The sequence below is a fragment of the Heliconius melpomene genome, chromosome 17, assembly GCF_056956725.1.
Source record: "Heliconius melpomene rosina isolate 202511_hmr_F chromosome 17, ASM5695672v1, whole genome shotgun sequence".
In the NCBI taxonomy this organism is placed as follows: domain Eukaryota; kingdom Metazoa; phylum Arthropoda; class Insecta; order Lepidoptera; family Nymphalidae; genus Heliconius; species Heliconius melpomene.
Genome location: NC_140405.1, coordinates 6066149 through 6088766, shown reverse-complemented (window position 1 = coordinate 6088766; position 22618 = coordinate 6066149). Strand labels below are relative to the sequence as shown.

Sequence of the window (22618 nt, the reverse complement as noted above, 5' to 3'; positions counted from 1 at the left end):
GGTGAAAAATATCACCTACTTCATATAAATGTAATAAATAATCAGAATAAATGTTAGTATAAAGTATGAAAATATATCGAAAAAACCAAGTCAATAATTTTTATATTTTCATAAAATGTATAAAAGTTGATAATAAAATTACTTTACATTGTTTTTACATTTAACTGAAATAATAATATTGATACCTAGTTAAATGTAAAAAATATTTATTTTTACTTTTAAAAATTCTCAGCTTAACCTGAAACTTAATTGATATTTTTTGTGTATAGTCTATGATTTCATTAGTATATCTGTAATGGATGATTGAAAAGTGGTTGTCGTAAATAAAAATTGTACTATCTGTGCACTACTATCTGTGGACCAGAATTAACGTAAAATTATTTATAATTCTCACAATATAAGGTTTTTAATAAATGTGAATACGAGATTTGGGCAAAAATCGTAAAAGTTATGTTATATCTCCATTCCTAACGAGGATGAAAGCGGATTAATTTAGTGACGTTGCTGTGGGTGCTTATGAAATTTTGCAGCCATTTTAATATGAGGCCACGTGACCTCCGTATTTACTTAGTATAAACTGAATTTATTAGCGTTATAGTAACTTATAATACGTAAGGTACGTATTATTTACTTTATATGGAGTATTTTGTTATCGCGATACTCGATAAACGATTACAACAAACATCTAATAAAAAATATTTAATATGATAAATTAGGTAAATTTGAGGTTTAATTTTGATTCGTGTTTCATATGTGTCTACTATATATTCATATATTAAGTATAAAATGTGTGATGACAAATTTAAAAACGTACGTAATTATTAAAATGAATATACTATAACAATAATATACAATTACTTGTGTGATAAAATTTATAAAATGTTGCCAGAGTGAGAAATGTTATTTATAATTTAAACTACTAAGGGATTTGGTAGTTTTTCTTTAGGCTGTAGCAACACTTATCACAACATTTGCCACGATATTACGTATACGTTGTTAGTGTTACATTTTCTTTTTTATAGTTGAGGGTTTATACTGTAATAAACATGTGTGTTGTATTTTATTTCTTATAGTTTTTATATGTATATTTAAAATATACTTATAATTGTCTTTTGTATACATTAAATTTTGAAAGACGCGTCCTTAGTAACAAGTTTTGGCTAATCTAGCTATAGGGTGATAAATATAATATTATCTGCAATAATAGCTTAAGAGGTTATAACACGCATTTATATGTTATTACATTTAATACACAATTATATTGTCGTATGTATTGTGTATATTGTATATGTACGTATAATAATATCAATCAAAACAAAATAGTAGTAGACATTCTCAGATGAAAACGTTTTTTAAACATTAATATAATTTATCTAGTTACTTGGGTATAAATACTTAATAATATACAAGATTCTGTTTAATTTTCTTTATCATTTAAATTGTTACGTAATTTTATTATCCGAAAAATTGCTTCTTTGTATTATTATAGTTAATTTTAGTTTAGCTATACGATTTGTAATATTTCAATCTTGATTTTATTTGTTACAGTTTTTAATATTGACAATGGAGACTCCAAACAAAGTATTCGTGTCAAATATAATCCGTTCGAAAAATACTTTAAAAAATAACCTTAAAGACATTTTTAATATTGTACCTGCTGTACCAATTAAAAATACATTTATTAATACTACTACAAATGATTGCAATTTTGTACCTAGAAGTGATAAGCAATATGTGCCAAAGAAAAGAATTAGTACAAAAGTTAAAACAGTTAAAGACATTAGAAAATTACTTGAATCTGATGTGTACACTTACTTGCCAGCTGATTTAGAGCGGCAAAAATCTTTACTTTTACGTAAAATAAGAGTTGGTACCACAAAGGACGAAAAGACAAAAGAACTCGCTAAAAATATATTAGAGGCACCTGCCCCTATTTCAAGGTTATCATGGCAAATGATAATGAATATCAATCCCGAAGAACATAGGTTTTCTTCCCAATATGTTCTTTGGAATAACAGATCCATTCAAGTTAACGGTAGTAAAGGTGGCAAAAATAAATTTATTTGCAAATACGATATTGCAAAAATAAATTGTAATATAAGTGAAACTATGATAAAACCAGAAATTTTGTCTAGAAAACGAAGGCTGTTGCAAAATTCCTTAGATGTTCATTTTAAACCTGGGCCGTTATCAAAGAAAAAACGTCTAGATATTTCATACCAACAGTACCAGTTTGGTGATATGAATTTAGTTACTTTACCTAAACTGGCTCTTGATATTCAACCGTCGTTTGGAAAACCACTGGCTCCTGCAATTAATACTTTTATACATCATACGTTGTTATTGCCTGCCGAAGGCGTAATATCAAAAAATTGGGCTGATTTTTCGGTTTCGGTTGTGGGTACCTTAAAAAATGGAACACCTGTTCAAGTTACAGAAAATTGTAACATCACCTTCGGCCTTGATTATAAATGCTTTCAACATAGAATCCTTATGCGTGAGGATAGTGATAAAGAACAGCAAATAAAAAGTTGTACTGATGAATATCATGACACAGAAGATGAATTAATGATTACATCAGAGGTCTGTACTATCATGAATAAAATTTTAGATTCAGTAGAAATTAGTCTAAAACAAGACGATATGTATTCAGGGTCAGATGATCACAGAGATGTTGCTGATCTGAAGAAGACATGTTATTCGAGCAGCATAAATCAAATAAGGGATAAAGGTAAGCGAAAATTTGGAGAACTAGACAGGCTTGATGTGACTGTTATTACAATAGAGGACTCGTCTAATACTACAAACAATATAACTTGTTTAAATGATCATTGTCGCCTAGGATGCGTCTGCGAGTCATTAAAATCTTCATATATATTTAAAAGACATTGTGGCAAAATTGAATGCATGTTTAAATGCAAATGTGACTTCTCAAGGTACAAAATTAATGATTCATTTGATGATTGCTCGGATATAATACCAGATCTAATGAATTTCAACAAGAAATTAGGACAAACTTTGGCAAAAGAGGAACACAAATTTCACCAGACTGTTATAGTTACTAATGAAAAAAGTATTTTATTAAAATCACAACGGCGCAACTGGAAAACGTCAAAAAAATATGCCGAGTTTTATAGTAATATGCAACTGAGAGCTATTGATCCCAAGAAAAAAAAATTATCAGTGGTGTGCAAAAAATTAGACTTAAAAAATATAGAACCTTGGTGTATGGTTCACAAATTATACAAGTGTTTTTGTAAGGGCAGGTTTACAGAATTCCATTATTCAGGTGCACTTAATGTACCAAATATTATGAATGTTTCAAATATTATGGATAAAAGTGAAAAAAATATTGAAAATATAAACTTAAGTGACGCAACAACAACTAATAGTATAAAAGCAAACTTAAGAGCTAGGCAAGAGCTACGTATTACTCGAGACAACAAAGAAATGTTAATGTCGCATACAGTGTCGATGCCGTTAGAATATACATGTTCGGAAATCTACGAATCGCTTGAGTGTGCTAGAACATTGTGTTATGAAGGGAGAAAGTATAGTGAAAAATATTATCAGGCTACAAATCAAAAGATTTTAGATATGGAAAGAAATGACGAAAAATTACATAAAAAGATGACGTCTTTGATGGAAAAATGCAATGCGTCCTATTCAGATGGAGAAGATTCACGGAATGTTGACTTTGTAGATGCATCGCCAAGTTTAAATGATTTATTAAGTACCGTAATTGGTCAGAGCTCACAAGGATTCGTAGACAATAATGATAAACCATTAGAAAAAATAGCACCTATTGTGAAACGAACACCAAATAAGGAATCATTAGTTTCATGGCTTGAGTCTAATTATAAATTTTATAAAGATCAAACAGTTGTTGATCCAATCAAAACAGGTCTACATCCTCCCAAATATGGTAAAATTGCGTTATATCCTTGGAATTTTATACTTAGTAGGTATAGAGATAGAAAAAATCTATTTCTTATATCTAAACAAACGCCTTTTCGTATTTTTATGGCAGTAAATAAACAAAATGAGTATTTTAATAATTGTATTGACATAAGCGATATTGCTTTGTCTGATCTAGATAAATACCCTGATACAATTAAAAATTTACTTACAAACGCTACAGAAACAAAAGATAATTTTTATATATTATATGGATTATCGTTTTGTTGGGAACTTATTGGTTCCGTAACAAAGGTTAATGAAAATATAATAGAAAAGGAAAATACAATAGATTCAAAAGAACTAAACAAAAAATTTAAGGAAATACCTAAGACTCAAGAAATGTCTGAAAGTAAGTATATTGCAGATCCTGATTGTGTAATTGTACCTACTGCTAATAAAAAAAGACATAAAAGTGAATTCATGCAATTTACTAATGAAGAACCAGAAATGAGTTCTAAACAATCTAAATGGTTTTTAATGACAATAGAAAATGATTTTTCGGAAATTCAATTTTTCAAGAAAGGATTTTTTGTAAAATATGAAAACCTTATTAATGCAACAACCGTTGCTAAGCGATTAGGTAAAACTGTTAGACTTTCATCGCAACAATGTAACACTAACGATCCTCAATTTGGAATCTATGCCATACCCAGTACTCAAAATAATTATGTTTTCATTGGTCCATATGACAAAGATGATTCCTTAGGTATAGAAACTGTAAAAACTAAAAATGATAAGAAACAAGTGCAATGCACACGAGGCACGTGGATAACAACCAATAAAATTGATAATTTTAAAGTTATTGATAATCCATTATTATATATACCATCTTCTAAAGTAAATGATGAAAAGATGATGATTGCCTTTGACAGTAATTTCAAAACAATACGTGAAACTCGTGGGGCCAGCTCTACTGAATTAACTGTTAATAGTTTAGATGACAAACATACGCAACCAAATGTATCAACAGAAAAATCGCCTAAATTGCTAAAGCCTATAAGAATACAAAAATCTAATAATTTTCGGCTGGGTATCATAAAAAAACCTTTGGTATTGAACAAATCTTTGATTATTAATAAAAGGCACTCAAATTTAAATCAAGGCGTCCACAAATATAACAAATTAAAAAGTCTATCACAAATATGTAAAACTGTGATTATGCCTAAAAAAATCGTACAAAAAATTACGTCTCAAAACAAAACTTGTAATATTGCATCCGCACCTCTAACTCAAAAACGAAAATTCGAGAGAGGTATGTTCATTTTGAAACCAGAAGAAATAAACAAAAGATCTTTAGAAAACGGACTATCATCTATTTCACAGCCAGGAATTGAAGATGAAACTAATTGCGAAAGTACTTTGGATATTGAAAATTTTCTTTCAAAAACTGATATTTATGTCCCACCTAAGACCGATGTTTTACTTATATCGGATGATGAAGATGATAGGGAAATAAATACTGAAGAAAATTCCTGGAAGGAAGTATGGATTGTTTCCAAAAATATTCCAAATCTTGGATCGATTCCGGGAAGACAGAATGCAGACAATCAGTTAAGCTTTGAATTTCCAGGTTTTACATATACAGACTTTTATGCCAAAGAAGAAGCTTTTAATAAAATTAATCAGTAAGTTTTATATGGGTTATAAATAATATAGGTACTTTTCTTTTTCTTTACATTATTTTTAATATTAAACAACTTTTCAGAGTGTTAGCCAGAAAAGTTTATGTACCAAAATATATTCGTATACATTGGGACGTCGTTGAATCTACATCTGATGCAGAAATTGGCAAAAAATTGCAGTCTATAAATTTAAATTCACAATATGTAAGTATTAAACAGGATTTAATGTGATACAGTATATTTTCATATACTGCTATAAATAATATCTTTTTTTGGGTACCTTATTTTAAGTGTTAAGATACTCCTTTACTATTGATAATTACACTTCCATTTCCCAATCTCTGTGTTAACTGGCGGAACTCAGCGCCGCGCTTGGCCTCGTTTTCGAAGCGAAAAAGTGGGGAACGTAGTATTACACTAGGTTCCCTCTGCCGTGAAGCTGATTTAATGTTTACTTAGATGTCTAGAACGAAGAAAGAAATGCAAACATACTTAGCGGCGTAAAACTGATGTAAAAAGTTAAAAATTGATGTAAAAATCCTGACATATTGATTTTAAACACTGTTTTGAATGTAATAGATACGATAAAGTAGCGGGTAGTGTAGTAGGTACAAACATACATACTCTTGATTCTAATGTAAGACATATTATGTATCATTTACAATCATTAAATTAAATGGTTAATAATAATAATTTTAATCATTTTCAGGTTTTAACTCGAAAAGGCTTAGTAAACAAACATAATTTGATAGAGAGACTGAAATCTATAAAAAAATTAAGCTCCGCTTCAAAATGTTCAGAAGAAAACGAAAGTGAAACTATTGACGGCAATAGTAAGGTTTGTATTTTATAAATTCATAGTTAACATTTCTTATTATTAAAATCGTCATGAATTTATTTGTGGCCGGTCGTGGCGCAGACAAACTTGTGCCTTTGCACAAGTGCGACTGTTAACGCGGCAGGTCGTGGGTTCGATTCCCACTTGAGGAAATTAAATATTAAATGTTTTAATTTCTTCGTTCTGGTAACAAGGAAAAGGTCGGGTTTGAGTTTCGCCACCAGAATTCGGTGAAAAGTGGGGAAACGGAAGTGTTTTAATGGGAACGGAATATCTTAAGACTAGATTCTCTCTGACTATCCAGCTATGTGTAGGATACAGCATGAAGCTTAAAAAAAATTACTTCATAAATTTCTATTTGAACAAGAAAAATAGAAACGGAAGAGGCCGTTGTACTAGGTTCCTAGGTTCCTTCTGCATGTCTTGTCATGTGCAGGACATACACAGCGTGGATCTTAAAAGAAAAGACTGCGTATTGCGTCGTCCGTCGATACCAGCGGAATAGGTTCTAAGTAAAGGCAAACGGATTTTCAAATCAAATAGTTTATTTATTTCATTATATCTAGTTAAAATAATAAATTAGCTTCTCGCTGTATCCCGCACACAGCAGGGTAGGCAGAGAACCTAGTGTTAAGACACTCTGTTACCCACTTTCCAAATTCTGGAGGCACTGCGTGTTGAGTGGCGGATCTCAACGCCGCGCTTTACCTCGACACCAGAGCGAAGAAATGGAAATATAGATTTAAATAAATATTTCATTTCTTCGTGTGGGGATCAAGCCCAAAACCAGTCGCTTTTACAGTCACACTTTTTGCCCCTGCGCCACGACTGGCTTCAAATTTAGTTAAAATATTGTTTATTTAATATTCCTTAAAATACTATACAAACCATGATCAAATTTTAAATGTTTCAGGATAGCATAGAAATAGATGAAATAGAGGAAACCAGCCAAACGTTGAACGACGAAAACTTTTTTCTTTTAGAAAAAGCATTTGCGAAAAAAGCAGAAATCATTGAATCGTTTTCCAAAACAACAGATGGAACACGACAAACATTGATAGAACAACTTAATAGCATTAAATCTGACGCCGAACATTTATAATAGATTCGCAGCTGATGTCAGTTTTTTATATTGCAAATACTAGTTGCATTAAACTGAAATATGATCTCAAACATTTTTTATGTTTAAGTCTGTTATTACGCTACTGAATGTATAAATATGTGCTTATTAAGTACATAAGGCTTAGAATGTAAACCTGCTAACAGTTTATGGAACAAATTCTTTGGATAAACAAAAATGTTTTTAAAAAGAACTATGAGGTATATACCTATATATCAGAGGGTTTACATAGTGTCAAAATAATTGATTTGTTTTCTGTATTATATAAAAAGGTCGTAAAGGTCAGTTTGTATTTATTTTTTACATTTTCGAATGGTAGAAAACTGTACATAACGAAAAAACTAAAAAATAATAATTAGCTGGTGTACCTAATACTCTAAGCCGGCGATATGTAGACTGGATTATTTTAGGATAAACATTACATGTACATATAGCATATATAGATTATTTTGTACTATTGGAACAGGGTTGGGTGTGCAATTTGCAAAAATAGTGAAGAGAGTTTTTGATTGGAATATCAGTTCAAATACAAATGAATTTTCCACAAATTCATTTTAAACTGATTATTTCGTAAATATCCAGCAGGATCTGTGATATTACTTTTACTTTAGTTTCACAACATAGTTGTATAGGCACTATCCTTATCGTATTCATGCGTTAAGTTGTTGGTTCAGATTTCAAAGCGCCGATATCAAGAATAATATATTTAGATAAGTAATATTTTTTCGGATTCGTAGAAATATTACGTTTTAACTTCACTGGTAGCATGAGGCGTCATGATTCTGAGCTGTTTAAATGTATAAAAGCAATTATTGTAATTTATTAACTTGTGTTATAAGTAAGTACTTACTACGTTCGTTGTGTATGGGTGTAATAAAAAAATAAAAACTAGCATCTAGTACCTAACTATACTTGTTTCATTATATTATTAAAATGTTTATGATAGTTAAATATGAAACATTGTCGTTTGTATTTTCTTATGCTACACTTGTATCTTGTAAATTGCTGTAATTTTATAGATGACGAAATACTTTTCTAATGCTAAGTTTTGAAACGTCATTTATAATAAATATATTTTTATTTAATTGCTCATTTTTATTATCTTTAAATTTTGTAAAATTTAGTTTAAATAAATTATATCTTTTTTTTTATATTAAAAGAATAATTTTGAATAATTGATCATTAGCAACTCTTATTTTCTCGTGTCCAAAAATCATTATCAAAATTGAACATAACTAAAAAAAAAGTACGGTTTACACATTGAAAAAAGTACTTGAAGTATTCTTTTCTAGTTAATTTTTGAAGGAAAAAAGATAAATGAAACACTGACTCATTTAAGTACAGCCTATTGTTTATTGAATTTCATATTCTTTTAAACCTGCCAACCCTGAAATTTAGTACTGACGTTCCATCGCGCCTTGATGATACCCTGAATGACTACAACACAGGGTAACAAGTATAAGAGATAATATCTCATGTATTAGAAGCAAATGCACTGAATGAAGGTACCAGGTTAAAACAATTTGGTCATTATTTTGAATATTCTTTGACTACTTAGATAATTCAAAGCTAAGTACAATATCAGTTCTAATTGGGAGGTCTGGTAAGTCAACATCCTATGGAGGTCGCGCAAGTGCTCCTTTCTATTTTATTATTATTTTATAATAAATTGTCAACTAAGATGCAACGGAAACAGAGTAACGCTTAAAGGAGGCATATAGTATGAAATGCAATAATATAAACCCAGATGCAGGTCACAATATCTACTATATAATAATTATATTTTTTTATAACCATCCTCTATGAAAATATAAATTTTCAAATTTGCTCAATACTTTTCCTAGATACAACACCATAATCTTCTAAATTTATGGTCATTTTAATACATTAACTATTTGGAACAGATTAAACTATGTCGTTTTGTAACACACATATAAACTAAATATAAAACAAATAGTAATTGATGGTAAACAATAAATAGTATTAATAATTACCACACAATAAATAATGTTCTAGGAATATAATATATACTGAGATAGGAACTATAAGTACTATATTTGTAATTGTTTAATAACTTTAAAAACAGCGTGCAAATATAACTAATTGAATACTATTCTGGTACTAAAAAAAAGATTGCGACGAATTGAGAACCTCCTTTTTTTCGAAAGTCGGTTAAAGATAACCCATGAGGTAATATATTATAAATACAGGTAGCGTTATATATTATTGTCGGTGATTCTAATCTTAACTTTCGTAAGATCGGCGAAATTTTACAAAAATATAATATAGCTACTACACATTTTTTTATGTAAATGAATGTACATGCTGTATTATTAAACACAAAAAAAATTTATGACTCATTTCAATTAATTTACATAAATGATTTCCTAAATTATTTTAATGATAGTTTTTTTTATTTCTTCTGATTTCTTCTGCGTGGTAGATAAAAAGTCATTAAATTATAGATAGAAAAATATAAATTATGTAATCTGTATAACATATTATAAGCTTCATAAGCAACATTTTTGACTTTAGCAATAAAGTATTACAGATAATAAATGTTCTAATATACTAATTTGATCGTAAACCATAATTTTTACATCATGCAAAGTGTACCTATATTCTGAAAACATTACATCTATGAATCAGCTTTTTTGTTACTGTTAATAAATTGTATTACAAGAAATTAATAATTTAACTATAAACATTTTAATGGACAGGCTGAAGTCGATATGTTGTAAAGCTATTGATGATCAGGTATATGGACAAATATATTTTGTCATTTTAATTGAAATTTACAAAGAAAGTCAGTGTAAATGTGACACGGCCACAAGGCGGCAGTTTCAACGGTCAACTATTATTGGATGTACCTACAATGTTATGCTATATTATATTTATAAGAATTTTTACATATTTTTACTTACTTTATTTACTATTTACTCTGGTACCTACTTATATTGCTGAAATTTGCAATGCCATTAATCACAGCTCTAAAGTGCGTGCTGGGCCACTACTACACTGACGTCTTTATATATGAAAATATTGTAATATACATTTATAAGAATATATGTGTGTGCATATAGATAGGTTAGGTTCTATCTGTTGACGGTCGCCTCGTGTTGTTCCGTTGAGGGATGACGAACTCAGTGTGTCGAGGTGCAGTGAAGGGGTTTGTGGGGGCGAAGGGCGCAGCGGGGGCGGAGGCCGGGGCGGGGCCGGGGGCCGAGGGCAGCGTGGCGGAGCCCTGCCGCGACAGTCCACGACGCACTGGGCTTGACGTTGTGGAGCTTCTGGAAATCATTTTAGTAACTCATTAATTAAGGCCGTCGTGCGTCATTGAGGTAGTATCTCACAGTAAAGCACGCACACTCACAACGCCTCCAGAATACAAGTCCTATATTATTAATAAATATAGTGGATTTTGCTGTATTATATATTTTATTATAATATTTCAAGACTACCTGGGGCTAGTGCTGATGTCGGCGGCAGCTGACTGTTGTCGCGGAGGAAGCGCGGGGGGCGCGCCCGCCCGCCCAGTGCCCGGCCTCGGTGGAATCTGTTATTTTTAAATTAATCAAATTTACTTTAATAGTCCACAATGTTTATGAAATTATTGCAAAATTATCTTATTATTAATTTAGCCACTCAAGGCCAAAATTGCATCAATAGAAAATTCCTAAATACAGTAAACAGAGGCTAAATATAATTAGTTTTATGAAAAAATTAATGATATTGGCACTGACTTCTAAAGTTTTAAATGGTTATTCCACTTTCACGCAAAAACTGCTGAACGGTTTTGATGAAACTTTACCGTAATAGGTATATATATATTACTAGTGGCCCGCTCGCGGTTTTAAGCCGCGTGAACTATGTTATTATTAATTTCTGTCTCCATGGCTACGTCCTAGTGACGTCTATACAAAATTTGAGACTCCTAGCATTTGTAGTAACGAAGTTTCATACAAACTTTCAACCCCAAAAACAACCCCTTAGAAGTCGAATATTGCAAATTCCCGTCTTAGCGAGCACCTACGTCGTATAAATAACTCCTATGCAAAATTTGAGATTCCTAGTACATGTAGTTTCTGAGATTTCGTGATGAGTGAGTGACCTTTCGATTTTATATATATAGATTAGCTACATACTACAATACTACATTACTAAAATTTATCTAAATACATATGTTGTATAATTTGCCTTTTTTGTTCTTTAATTATTATTTTTACTTTGATGTAAGTCGGTTTTTGTAGATCTATAATTTATGTTAATAAGTGTGTAATTAGTAATTGTTTCATTATTGGGTATGCATAATAGTAAATCCGACCGTGGGCGGGCAGGCGTGCGAGTGCGCGCGCGTGAGGCGCGGCGCGCCGGGCGTTGGTGGCGGCGGGCGACGGGGTGGAGCGCGCCCGCCTTCACCTGCACAAACAAACTTATGAAATTGCCAAAACCCAGCAATACTATTGATAGTGCCAACCACGGAGACTTGCAACTCTCTTTGCCCTATTCGCTTACAGTCCTAGTGTGCCAACTCTATATTTCACAAGTGTATTCATTATGCGACGAGATGACAGCCGCCTTTAGCGTCCAAAAAAATAGTAGCGTGTTTTCGTGGATGGCACTAGGCACTACTATAGAAAGTGAATATTTTGTAAATTACATTTTTTTTCTTTTGGTAATCTATCAAAATGGAAAAAAAAGGTTTAAATATCTTTATACCGCTGTGTTGCGATGAGAAAGCGTCTCTCTGAGAATGATTGTATTGTTCAATGACTCTAAAGAATGAGTACTATCATTCTTCATTAATTGTTTTAGTTCTCTGGTGTAGCAGACAAAGCGCCTCTTAACATTCAATATCTTGAAAATTGGGTAGAAAGTAAAGGCACTATTTTAACACTCGTATCTCTCTGCCTAACCTGCAATAGGAAAAAAAATGAAAAGCGTTTTTTATAAATAACCTTTATATTCAGTCTCCGGGCTCGTCTTCTCAACGATGCTCTCGACACTGTCCGTGCTCCGTCTCCGCTCCTTGGCCTCCTTGTCCCGGGAGAGATCGGGAAGCATTCGCGGTCGTTCGGGCAGTACGCGTTGCCTGTCCGGTGGCACTCGATTATTTTCTGAACTGTCTCCAATACGTATGTCTGAAGGTCTTCTGTCAATCTGCTGATGTAATTGCTATCTTATTATGATTATTTGTACGCGTGTTTGTTACCTACTTTTCCTGAACGGATGCTTACTGGGCAGATTAGGATGAAGTTTTCTATGTGAATATTTTCACAGGTTTCTGGATAGTTTGAAAATACAGCTACATCCAATAGGAAGCGTTGCATTAGAAGTATAATGTAATAAAGACATTTAACTATGAGAATAAAAATTTACTAATTTAATTGATTGATTGATTTCTTGATATATGGCGTTAACTAATTTATTTTAACCAGATCTAGAATGACGCGCTCCGTTCTTTCTGACTACCCTTCAAGGGATGAAGCGTGAAGTTATAAAGCAAACTACTTATATAATAGATTAATATATGTTAATATAGTTCCTTTAATTTGGTATAATAATTGCGTGACGACGGCCTCTCATATAAATAATTTAATTTAATAAGTTTAAACTGATTACTTGTGTACTAGGTTTGGTCACACCGCCTTGTACCGGAGTGGCTGCGGGCGAAGTGTGGCTGGTCTCCGGAGGGTGCTGAATGCGAGCCGCCTGTTCCAGTATAGCTTTCTTCTGCTCCTGTCCTGCCGCGAAGTATGAGAACACGCACAACACCGCGTAGCATATTTGGTCCGCCTAGACATAATAAGAAGGAGTGATCATTTAATTTCTAAATTCTGTATGTTACATTTGTTATTATCAAAAAACTATGTCATACGTTATTGGAGAGTAGAGGGGACCACTACTTGTAGGTAGGTATTTATAGATGTTTTTGAAATAACGATATTCTTTCTTCTTTGAAATATATTTAAATCTAAAAACATTATTTTCATCTTAGATTAGGTAAACTTAAATAAAATAAGTTAACGCTTATATTTAAAAAAAATGGAAATACATACATATGTGAATTTCAACGTTAAATTAGTAAATATTTAATTGAAAATTAATGTTAATAATATTCATCAATTACGTATAAGTTACTAAAGCGGTTTCATCCCAGTAATTAGAATTGCTAAAAGAAATGTATAATTAAAAATAATATTAAATAATAAAAGTATAGCTACTGGATCAAATTTATTTACAATCACCTACTTGTTATATTTATATTACGTACACAAAAAGATGTGATTAAATAAAATTTATACAAAAATAAAGCGTGAAAATTACCCTGACATCAGTAGAACTGTTGGAAAGAAATGTGACGAAGCAAAGCCATAGAATATTAGATAAGAAAATGATAAAAAAAAACAAGACGTGTACATACATCAGGGTGAGCTATGAAACGTAATGTGCATAATTCTGTAGATTTCCATTGACTTCGCTAACGAGATAGTACTGAGTAAGCCATATCGAGAAGAAACGATGGAGATCAAGCACTACTTTTTCTGCCTACAACATAAAAGAATCCATGAACTAAAAAAAATGGAATGACGTGATGTTACATGAATACAACGAAATACTTACCATTATTGATTTATATTTCCTTTGTATTATCTGCCTTGTTTTGGGATCTGCAAATAATATGCAAAATTAAGCAAACATTTCTATTATAAAATCTTTTATATAAATAACTATAAGACAAATTTAAAAATAAAAGTAAATGTACTCACTAAACTCTTCTAAAACGAAGATACCGCCGTTCTGAGTGAAGCACTTTCTTATGTGATCGAGCCGCACGAAGAACTGAAAAACAAAATTATATGGTATAACATAAAACCTGTCAATACTATCATAGCAGCTACGTAGGCATTTAGCAGGGAAACATTACCAGATTAGCGTCAAAATGTTAAACTTTTAAAAATATTATAAACAGACTGAATGAACAGATGAATTTAATTGATATTAATTATGTTAAACGTAATCTTGTAATGGTTTTCTAATGTCCTATAGCATTCTTCCCTTTAGTGCGTATCGGAGAAGCGTGCCAGCCTCTTCCTCGTCGGTGCGCATAAGTAGTACGCTAGTGAGAAACTTACTGCCGATTTGTGACTCTACGTTAATTAATATAGATGTAGATTTTACAAAGTGCTCTATTAATTAACTGAAACTTGTTCGACTTTATTAAAGCTCAAAAGCACGGAACCACTTTTTATTATAACCATTTGTTATTATATAATATAGACATTATTTTGTCTGATTTTTGATATCCTTTTTAAAATGACATATTTTGTTGTCTTCAATATATAATTTAAATGGACTAGTAAGCAGGGTACATTAAAAACTAAAAAAAAACGTGGTAACTACAACTATTTTAAGTTAGTATGCATCTAAGATAAAATATACATTCTTTTTAATGTAAAAGCAGATAAGTAATATAAAAAGGACAAAATAATTGAAGCGAGTAAAGTCGGTAAATAGCAGCGGTTACAAGGTAATTGTTTATAATTGTTTTAAAAGGGTGGCAATACTAGTGCACGCGAACATGCTACAGAAACATAAGCAACACGGGAATATTTGTCTGTGTGAAGCTACAGACTGATTTCTTTTTAAGTATTCGTTAAATAGATGTATTTTTAGGTATTAACTAAAGCACATATGTAATGTAGTTCGATAAACATAGCAATTTAAATAAGAGAGTCCACTAAGCTTGCTTCGAGGTGTAACGGTTTAAATTAGAGGTGGGTGATGATGAATATTGTTTTTTAGTTGGTAATCATTTTGAAAAAATAAAAAAATATTACGAAAGACAATTGATGTATATATATATATATTTATTTTTAAAAGTAGATATAAATTTAAATATTCAATGTTTAGTATTTTATATTCTGCAATGTGATCATGATCGTCCACCTCTACATTACCATTGGAGGATAATATTCACCGATGGGGAAGTAGAGAGAGAGGAGAGGAGCGGGGAGGAGAGTGAGTGGGAGCGAGGAGGCGGCGGATCAGAGGCGCGCCAGAACTTGTGAGATGGCGAGTGCTCTACGACTGACCTCGTGACTGGCGTCGGGAGAGCTCTAGCTCGACGCCCGCTCAGGTTGTAGGAGGGACCGATCGGGACCGCTCGCCGGACGATCCGTGATACGAATGCAAGCTATCGGGTGCGAATGAACAAACAATGTCTAAGTGCATGCACGAACGCGCGGGCGCTCGCCGCACTCGGGAACTAAAACAACGCTCAACTAAAACAATCGGTAAGCCTCAAACTACAAGTACGGCCCTACGACCTCGACCGATGGTGGCCGTCGAGGTCGCAGGGTGCGCGGTCGTCGGAGGAGCCAGCCAGTACTAGGTTACGAACCACTGAGTATGTAATACCTCGAAATCCTTCAGCGCAGGCGCGGGTTGGCGGGTCCGGAAAGGGTAGAACAGACAAAAACAACATATTAGTTGAGAGCGGCCGAGCGCGTGTCAAGGACCATCTCAAAAGTTCCTAGCGAGCACGCCTCGCCTCGCCACGCGCGGGACGCAGCGCATGCACCATACACACCTAGCCGTAGCCACCGGGTAGCTAACTATCACATACAGTTACTCATACATTCAAATATAATAAAAGACGATCATCTTTCGACATAAGCTGTATTTAATTTATATAAAGATTTTATAAAAAAAATAAACCGCAGTCCACAGAAATAAAAAAGAATACGAGAACATGATCAGCACAGTGAAATCATATTGTTAATACATATACATAAAATAGATAATATAAAAATCGAAATAGGAAAGTTTGAGTGGTCCTTGCTAGGTATTTTATGTAAATCAATACATTTAATTTAACTGCAAAAATTCTTTTGCAAAGGAGCGTCGTCGTAAGCGATTTCTATGATAATGTTTGCAATGTAGCTGATAAAGAGAAAGTAATCAAATTCCTCACGTACGACATTGTGTCCCCGTGAATGACGAAGCTCGTTAAAGTACGGAGATAAATATAATGCATGTTGAGACGGTAAAGCTTTGGCCAGCGAGGGACTCAGTCCCATAGGTAGATTGCCGTACAATTTATATGAACGACATTCTTTATTTTTTATTGAGAAATTTCCCAAAATAAAGCATGAACATTGACAGACAACTTACCTGGTGATATGAATGACAATACCAAAACTGAAGTACTTCTAAATTAGTTTTATATTCAGATTTGGGTTTATCATTTTTTTAATATATATGTATATGTAAATAAAGCTGACAAAAATATGTTAAATATATATAACTAAAATTACAGTTAAAAGCCTACCTTGCTGTGATGGAAGAGGAGCCCGACGCCCTCCATGCAGACCTTAAACATTGTTGATATTGCGAACATTATAAAATATATAAAGATTATTATAAATTTTAGATAGAAATATGCGACAATCTCATCAATTAATTCTTGTAAAAAATATAATAAATAGGTGCAGCATTTAACGATAACAATAATATAAATTATAGAATATGTTATTAAACTGGACATAACTGGATGACAGAGATACACTAATCCATCTGTCTGTGCTAGTCCTACTAATATTTGAAGTATAAAAATGATACTTATTAATTTATATATCTATTAAAATGAATCTTTATTTCTAATAGTAGTTATATAGCATCTCGCGAGAACGGATAACTAATTTCGCTAATTCTTTTTTTGCCGTGTTGGTAATTGTAAAAACCAAAAAAATGTCTCATAAAATAGTTTTTTTTATAATTTAACTACCAGATAAACCTATAATACCAATTCGGTTCAATTATACACAGGCAAAATTCAAATTATTTTTTGGTTTGCCGCACACAACCGGCAGAAGAGAAGAACCGGCTGAAGAGTTGCTCTTTTATATATTTATAGTAGTTAGGCAGGAGGACTGGTCCTTTAGGTAGCAGTAAACGACTTTTCGTCAATTATAATAATATAAAACAAGTGTCATACCTGTATAAGTCCACCCTCACCGGTGGCGCAGTCCTGCACGGGGAACTCCCCGCCGAGCTCTGCCGCGTCCTGCCGCCGCCCACTTTTCTCCATCGCCTCTTTGATGCTGTAGTACAGCGCTTTGCACTAAACCATCATTAGTACTATTTATTATATATATTTCTTATTAGCTCGACGCTGTGGTGTGCTGCATAGCAAGGAGGAATCCCAGTGTTAAGACGCTACGTTCTCTAGTTTCTCAAATTCTTATGGACCTCAAACAATTACCAGAGCGAGACAATGTATTTCCCAGAGTGATAATCGAACTTTCACTTTGACTTAGACCATTGGCTCTCATGTTATGCATCCAACCAGCGTAGCATGGCAGTTCCCTCTAACATATGTAGTTCCTAGGCCGCCGCGCAACGTTGCCATACTAACTCAGGCGACACTCTTGGAGCTTATCCCCTATGTAACGGTCTCCAAGACTACATCGAATAACCACCCCTCCAGAAATAAAATAAGACACAAAAGTATAGATCTATGCACAAATATTAGATTTTCCCTCTTTTGCTGCAGAATTTTTGTCTCATTCAATAAGAAAAGAAAACTGACTAAGGTGTTCATTTTATAAGATTCATACATAACGCAATTGTTCTTACCTTCTTAGTATAATATTTATGTAGTTGTGTTTGACCACCATTTTTCCTCCAAAGGCACAGAACTCGAATTTTCGGACTATATGTCATATTCACCAGTCGCTCGTACCACCACCTTTCAATAATTGTCCCTGCAACAAATATTCTATTTTGTATAATTTTATTTTTGAAGCCACTCAAGACTATAGCATCGAAAATACTTTAAAACGATCAGACACCATGGGATGAATGAATACAGACTTCTAAATGATATTATTTTAATAGACTAACTCCGCACTTACTGGAATGGGAACACTTCATTGTAGAGGGTACATGGGCGTTCATAATAAAATACAAAAAAAAATCTGTGTATTTTCTAAAATTGATTTATACTACTTTGCGTTCTTATACATATACGTACCCTAGCAAAGAGTAAATTATGTCCATCCTATATTCGGTATACTTACAAACAACTCTGTATGTATTGGTATATTGTTCATAGAATATACCAATAGAGATAGAATAGAGTCGTTTGTAAGTAATGTCGTTTTTATGAAATGTTCTTAGGTTTAATTTTTATTATGAAATTTAGTAAATATTTTTTGGTCGCTTACCCTGAGTAGAGCGTAAGACGAGTCCGTCATGGCGCACCTCCATGAATCGCAGGGCGCCGGTCGCGTCGCCCTCGTGCACTGTGAAGGTGGCGCGCCGCACCTGCCGCGACCCCAACGCCTTCAGCGTTATGTCGTTCCCGTGCTGAGGAAACGGGACGTATCTTCATTGTGGGGAATGAATTATATTTAAATTATTTTCATTTGCCTGCTCTGGTAGACAAAGCGCGGTGTTGAGTTGTGGAACTCAACACGCAACGTCTCAAAAACTATTCGGAAAATGTATAACGAAGTGCTTAACATTAGGTTCCTCTGCCTATTCTGCTATGTGAGGAAAGACGTGAGTAATTAATTAGCTAATTATACAGTTGTGTTATTGCGATTAAAACATCATTATGGATATTCACAAATAGATTTGAATATTTACAAAAATTGTATTGGTACTTACCAAATTATGAACTACGTCGAGAAGATGATTGACTTCTTGACTGTAAACGAGTCCAATATGACTTTTAGCAAGCAAGCGCCTCACTTTATTGCGAACTATATCGGACTCCACACCAAACAAAACCATTGCTGCTGTTAGGTTATATAAGGCAGTAGATAGCAGCCTATCTTCTTCATGTTCTAGGCGTTTCCTTTCTGTCTCACTCAGACATTTGTAACGTTCCATCATTTCGTTAGCTCCTTGATCCATCCCTATCATATCACGTTCCTGACTTACGGCGTCTAAAAATGCATCTTCCCAAAACTGCATTTGGTCCCACAAGTTTGATCTTTCCTTACCTATAATTCAATAATTATGTAAAAGTTCTTACTAAAATATGTATAAATATTACGAAAGTATAGAAGATTTTACCAATTAGCCCTTGAAACAGATAGGTGCGTGCTGTTTCAGGTGAGGTGAGTGGTGAAGTCGTTGGTACTCCGGCCATTGGCCGACCGCTTATTGAAGACTTAGAGGAAAACACGCTTCCTGTCCTACCTTTTCCCTGTGCTCGTCCCACCTAAAGAAACAATATCAAGGTATATACAATTATATTTTTTTTATTTAGTCAATGTATCCTCATAAAATTTCAAAACATTCTCCCTGATATTAAATATGTCAATATTGACGTTAAATACCACAGTTCAGAAAAGTAAGCGTGCTGGAAGACTAAAACACATCGCGGTGCTGATGAGATGAGGTACTCTACACAAATAAAGGCGTGAAAAGCATGCCAACACAAAAAACATATTACTGACCGTATGCACTGTTTTAAAAAACTAGTTTTATAAAAAAAAGACGACAAATATTTATTCGAAAAACAATGTTTTACATTTTTTTTTATCTTTATAATCTCATATTTTTTGCTAATATTTTATTTGTAATAGGTAAATACCATTGTTAGTACATAAATATAAACAATAATCACCATTTCAAGAATTATTAACCCGTAGCTTGTTCATAATAAAAGATAATATCTGAACTTATGCTGGTAAACGTAAACAATGCAAACGATTATAAAACACTGACGAAGCATACACCAAGCTACCAGCTACCATCTACCACTTACATTGAGGAACATGACGTCAGTGTCAGAGAGATTGGACTTAAAGGAGGCGCGGTGGTCGACGAGCGTGGCTCGGTTGGTGGTGATGGAGCCGCTCTCCTGCGAGCACTCCGACGTCGCCGCCTGCGACAACCACGCAACCAAACCTTATAGCTGACGTTGCCCGTGCTTCCGCAGTTATAATTTTGTTTAGCTTCACGCTGTATCCCGCATGTAGCAGGGAAGGCAGAGGAAATCTAGTATAAAGACTTTGACATTTCCCATGTGCCGCTCAATTATTGTTGAGTGGTTGATCTCAACGCCATGCTTCGTCTTGTTATAAATAATTCCCCCGAGTGAGAATCGAACCCACAACCGCCGTATTTACAGTCAGCCGCTGCATGTGCCGCTGAGCCACAACGGCCTTAAAAGAAGAGTAGAAAAGTAATCGTAGAGGATGGCCTCATAAAATCTGAGGCTCGATAGAGGTCGCCAGATGATGACTATGAACTTTTAATGTAAATGTAAATATTTAAAATCAACACGTATACTACAAATACCACTTTATTAAACACAGCAGACCATAAAAGCACATATTGTATAAAAATAAACCAAAGGTATGATGTCTTTAAAAAAAAATCAGCTTCACGCTGTATCCCACACACAGCAGGGTAGGCAGAGGGAACCTAGTGTTAAAACAATTTCCCAGTTTCTGCTGAATAAAGTCTTTAAATATTTTTTTTATTCAAGACATATATTGAAAAACTTAATTTGATTTTAAAGGAATGGTTTTCGTTAATGTTTCATAGTAAAAATATTTTTAAATATCAACAAAGGTTAATAATATAAATAACATAACAAACAAAGGGCAACACCATCAGCTCAAGCAATTAAAATAATCGTAAAAGTAACAAATATCAAGTTATCACAAAAGAGACATATTTTTGTACACAACATTCAATTTACAGTATAACACATACAAGGACCCAAGTACAGTATAACGACCATGCGAAGGATTTATTGTTCATAGACAAAAGTACATTAATACTGAAATCCACAGATATATGAGTCCGTGCAAATATTAATTATAGAACAAAGACACAAATTAAATATACATATATCATCGACAATATAATGTTTCTTTGAAAATGACTTACATCAGAATCAAAGGACGTCAATTTGCTGAATAGAAGATTTCTTTTTTGATTTAACATGTCTTTAAACATTTCTGTAGTACTTTGTGTGTCGGCCTCCATTTCTGGATAATTAACAACTGGCATTTCTGTAAATAATGATTATACTGTTTGATATGTTACAAGATTTAAGATAAAATATGTTAACAAAGACATAGCCTGAAGACTGTAGTAATATTGTGTAAAAGAAGGAGAAAATAATCACCCAGAGACATTTCTTTCGGAGGTTTCACACTAAAAACCATCAGATTTTAGATTTATAATTATGATTATTAAATAATCAGTAATGAATTTTTGAAGCAAGAATCCACATTTTATCAAATTTATATTTTAAAAAAGTCTATACCCGACTGAGAACTTTTTCTAGAAGAGGGCGAGGAGGGAGTCTCTAACTCTTGGCGGGAGTAGTCTGAGAGAACGGAACCAGCCATGCCGCCGTGCTCGAGGCCCGCCACCTCCTTGCTCCAGTAGTGGGTGTGCGCCATCTCCGCCAGCTGGAACACTGAGGCCATACCGCCGAGCCCAAAGTTTGAGTACGTATGCTCTAGTCCGTGAACCACTGCTTGTAAAACTTTGAGCATCCCTTTCCATATTGGTTTGCTTATGAACTGTAGGTAATATTACTTTATCAATACTTATTTGTAAATAAAAATATGGGCATAGGCATGTTGAAGATAATGGAAAACGGAGTATTGATTATTAAAAACGGAGTGTTCGTTTAGCATTTTGGATCAGTTTTGAATATTGCACGCTAATTAAGCATATTGCTAGAAAGAAAATAAATAGTATATATTGAAAATATGTAATTGGATTTCTTGGGTATTGAAACCATTGAATTGAAACATTAATGTAAAGTGGAAAACATAAACTATATAAACCTACCACATCGTCTACTTTATCATTTGGTGTTGTTTTGCGGTTAAAGTTCCTATTAAGTTTGCTAAGTACCATATTCCTGTACGACTCATCTTCCATTAATTTCTTTAAGCGATTCAGTTTTAGCCATCCAACACCCTCTCCTTCTAATACATGTTGAACTAGCTATAAATAGAAGAACAATAAACATGAGATGATAAAAATATTTGTGTATATACGAGTAAATATGAAATTAAATTAATACTTTTT

General features: G+C 33.2%; 2 protein-coding genes across 17 annotated transcripts in view; one reads left to right on the top strand and one right to left on the bottom strand.

The window, feature by feature from the left end:
- The first annotated feature begins 311 nt into the window (after positions 1-311).
- Positions 312-8625, top strand: ocm (over compensating males). Its single transcript, XM_085200458.1, has 5 exons — positions 312-616; positions 1549-5585; positions 5666-5786; positions 6292-6420; positions 7334-8625. The coding sequence occupies exons 2-5, from the start codon at positions 1564-1566 to the stop codon at positions 7520-7522; spliced, it is 4461 nt and encodes a 1486-aa protein (XP_085056584.1). The 5' UTR covers positions 312-616; positions 1549-1563; the 3' UTR covers positions 7523-8625.
- Positions 8626-8870: 245 nt separating this feature from the next.
- The window catches only part of Rab3-GEF (Rab3 GDP-GTP exchange factor), a 29280-nt gene continuing 15532 nt past the window's right edge, over positions 8871-22618 (bottom strand). For 7 of the 16 annotated variants that reach the window (XM_085199997.1, XM_085199996.1, XM_085199998.1 and 4 more), the window contains 18 exons: positions 22376-22534; positions 21840-22101; positions 21458-21582; positions 20325-20444; positions 19628-19775; positions 19217-19554; positions 18772-18913; positions 18182-18309; positions 17541-17666; positions 16875-16916; positions 15962-15970; positions 14311-14383; positions 14165-14211; positions 13163-13336; positions 12499-12703; positions 11865-11959; positions 11002-11096; positions 8871-10830 (listed from right to left, as the gene is read on the bottom strand). In XM_085199997.1, coding sequence (XP_085056123.1) covers positions 10629-10830; positions 11002-11096; positions 11865-11959; positions 12499-12703; positions 13163-13336; positions 14165-14211; positions 14311-14383; positions 15962-15970; positions 16875-16916; positions 17541-17666; positions 18182-18309; positions 18772-18913; positions 19217-19554; positions 19628-19775; positions 20325-20444; positions 21458-21582; positions 21840-22101; positions 22376-22534 — 2490 coding nt within the window. In that variant the 3' untranslated portion in view covers positions 8871-10628. Of the gene's footprint in view, positions 10831-11001; positions 11097-11864; positions 11960-12498; positions 12704-13162; positions 13337-13964; positions 14090-14164; positions 14212-14310; positions 14384-15961; positions 15971-16874; positions 16917-17540; positions 17667-18181; positions 18310-18771; positions 18914-19216; positions 19555-19627; positions 19776-20324; positions 20445-21457; positions 21583-21839; positions 22102-22375; positions 22535-22618 lie in introns of those variants that run through there. The other 9 variants (XM_085200000.1, XM_085200010.1, XM_085199999.1 and 6 more) reach the window with 8 other exon arrangements.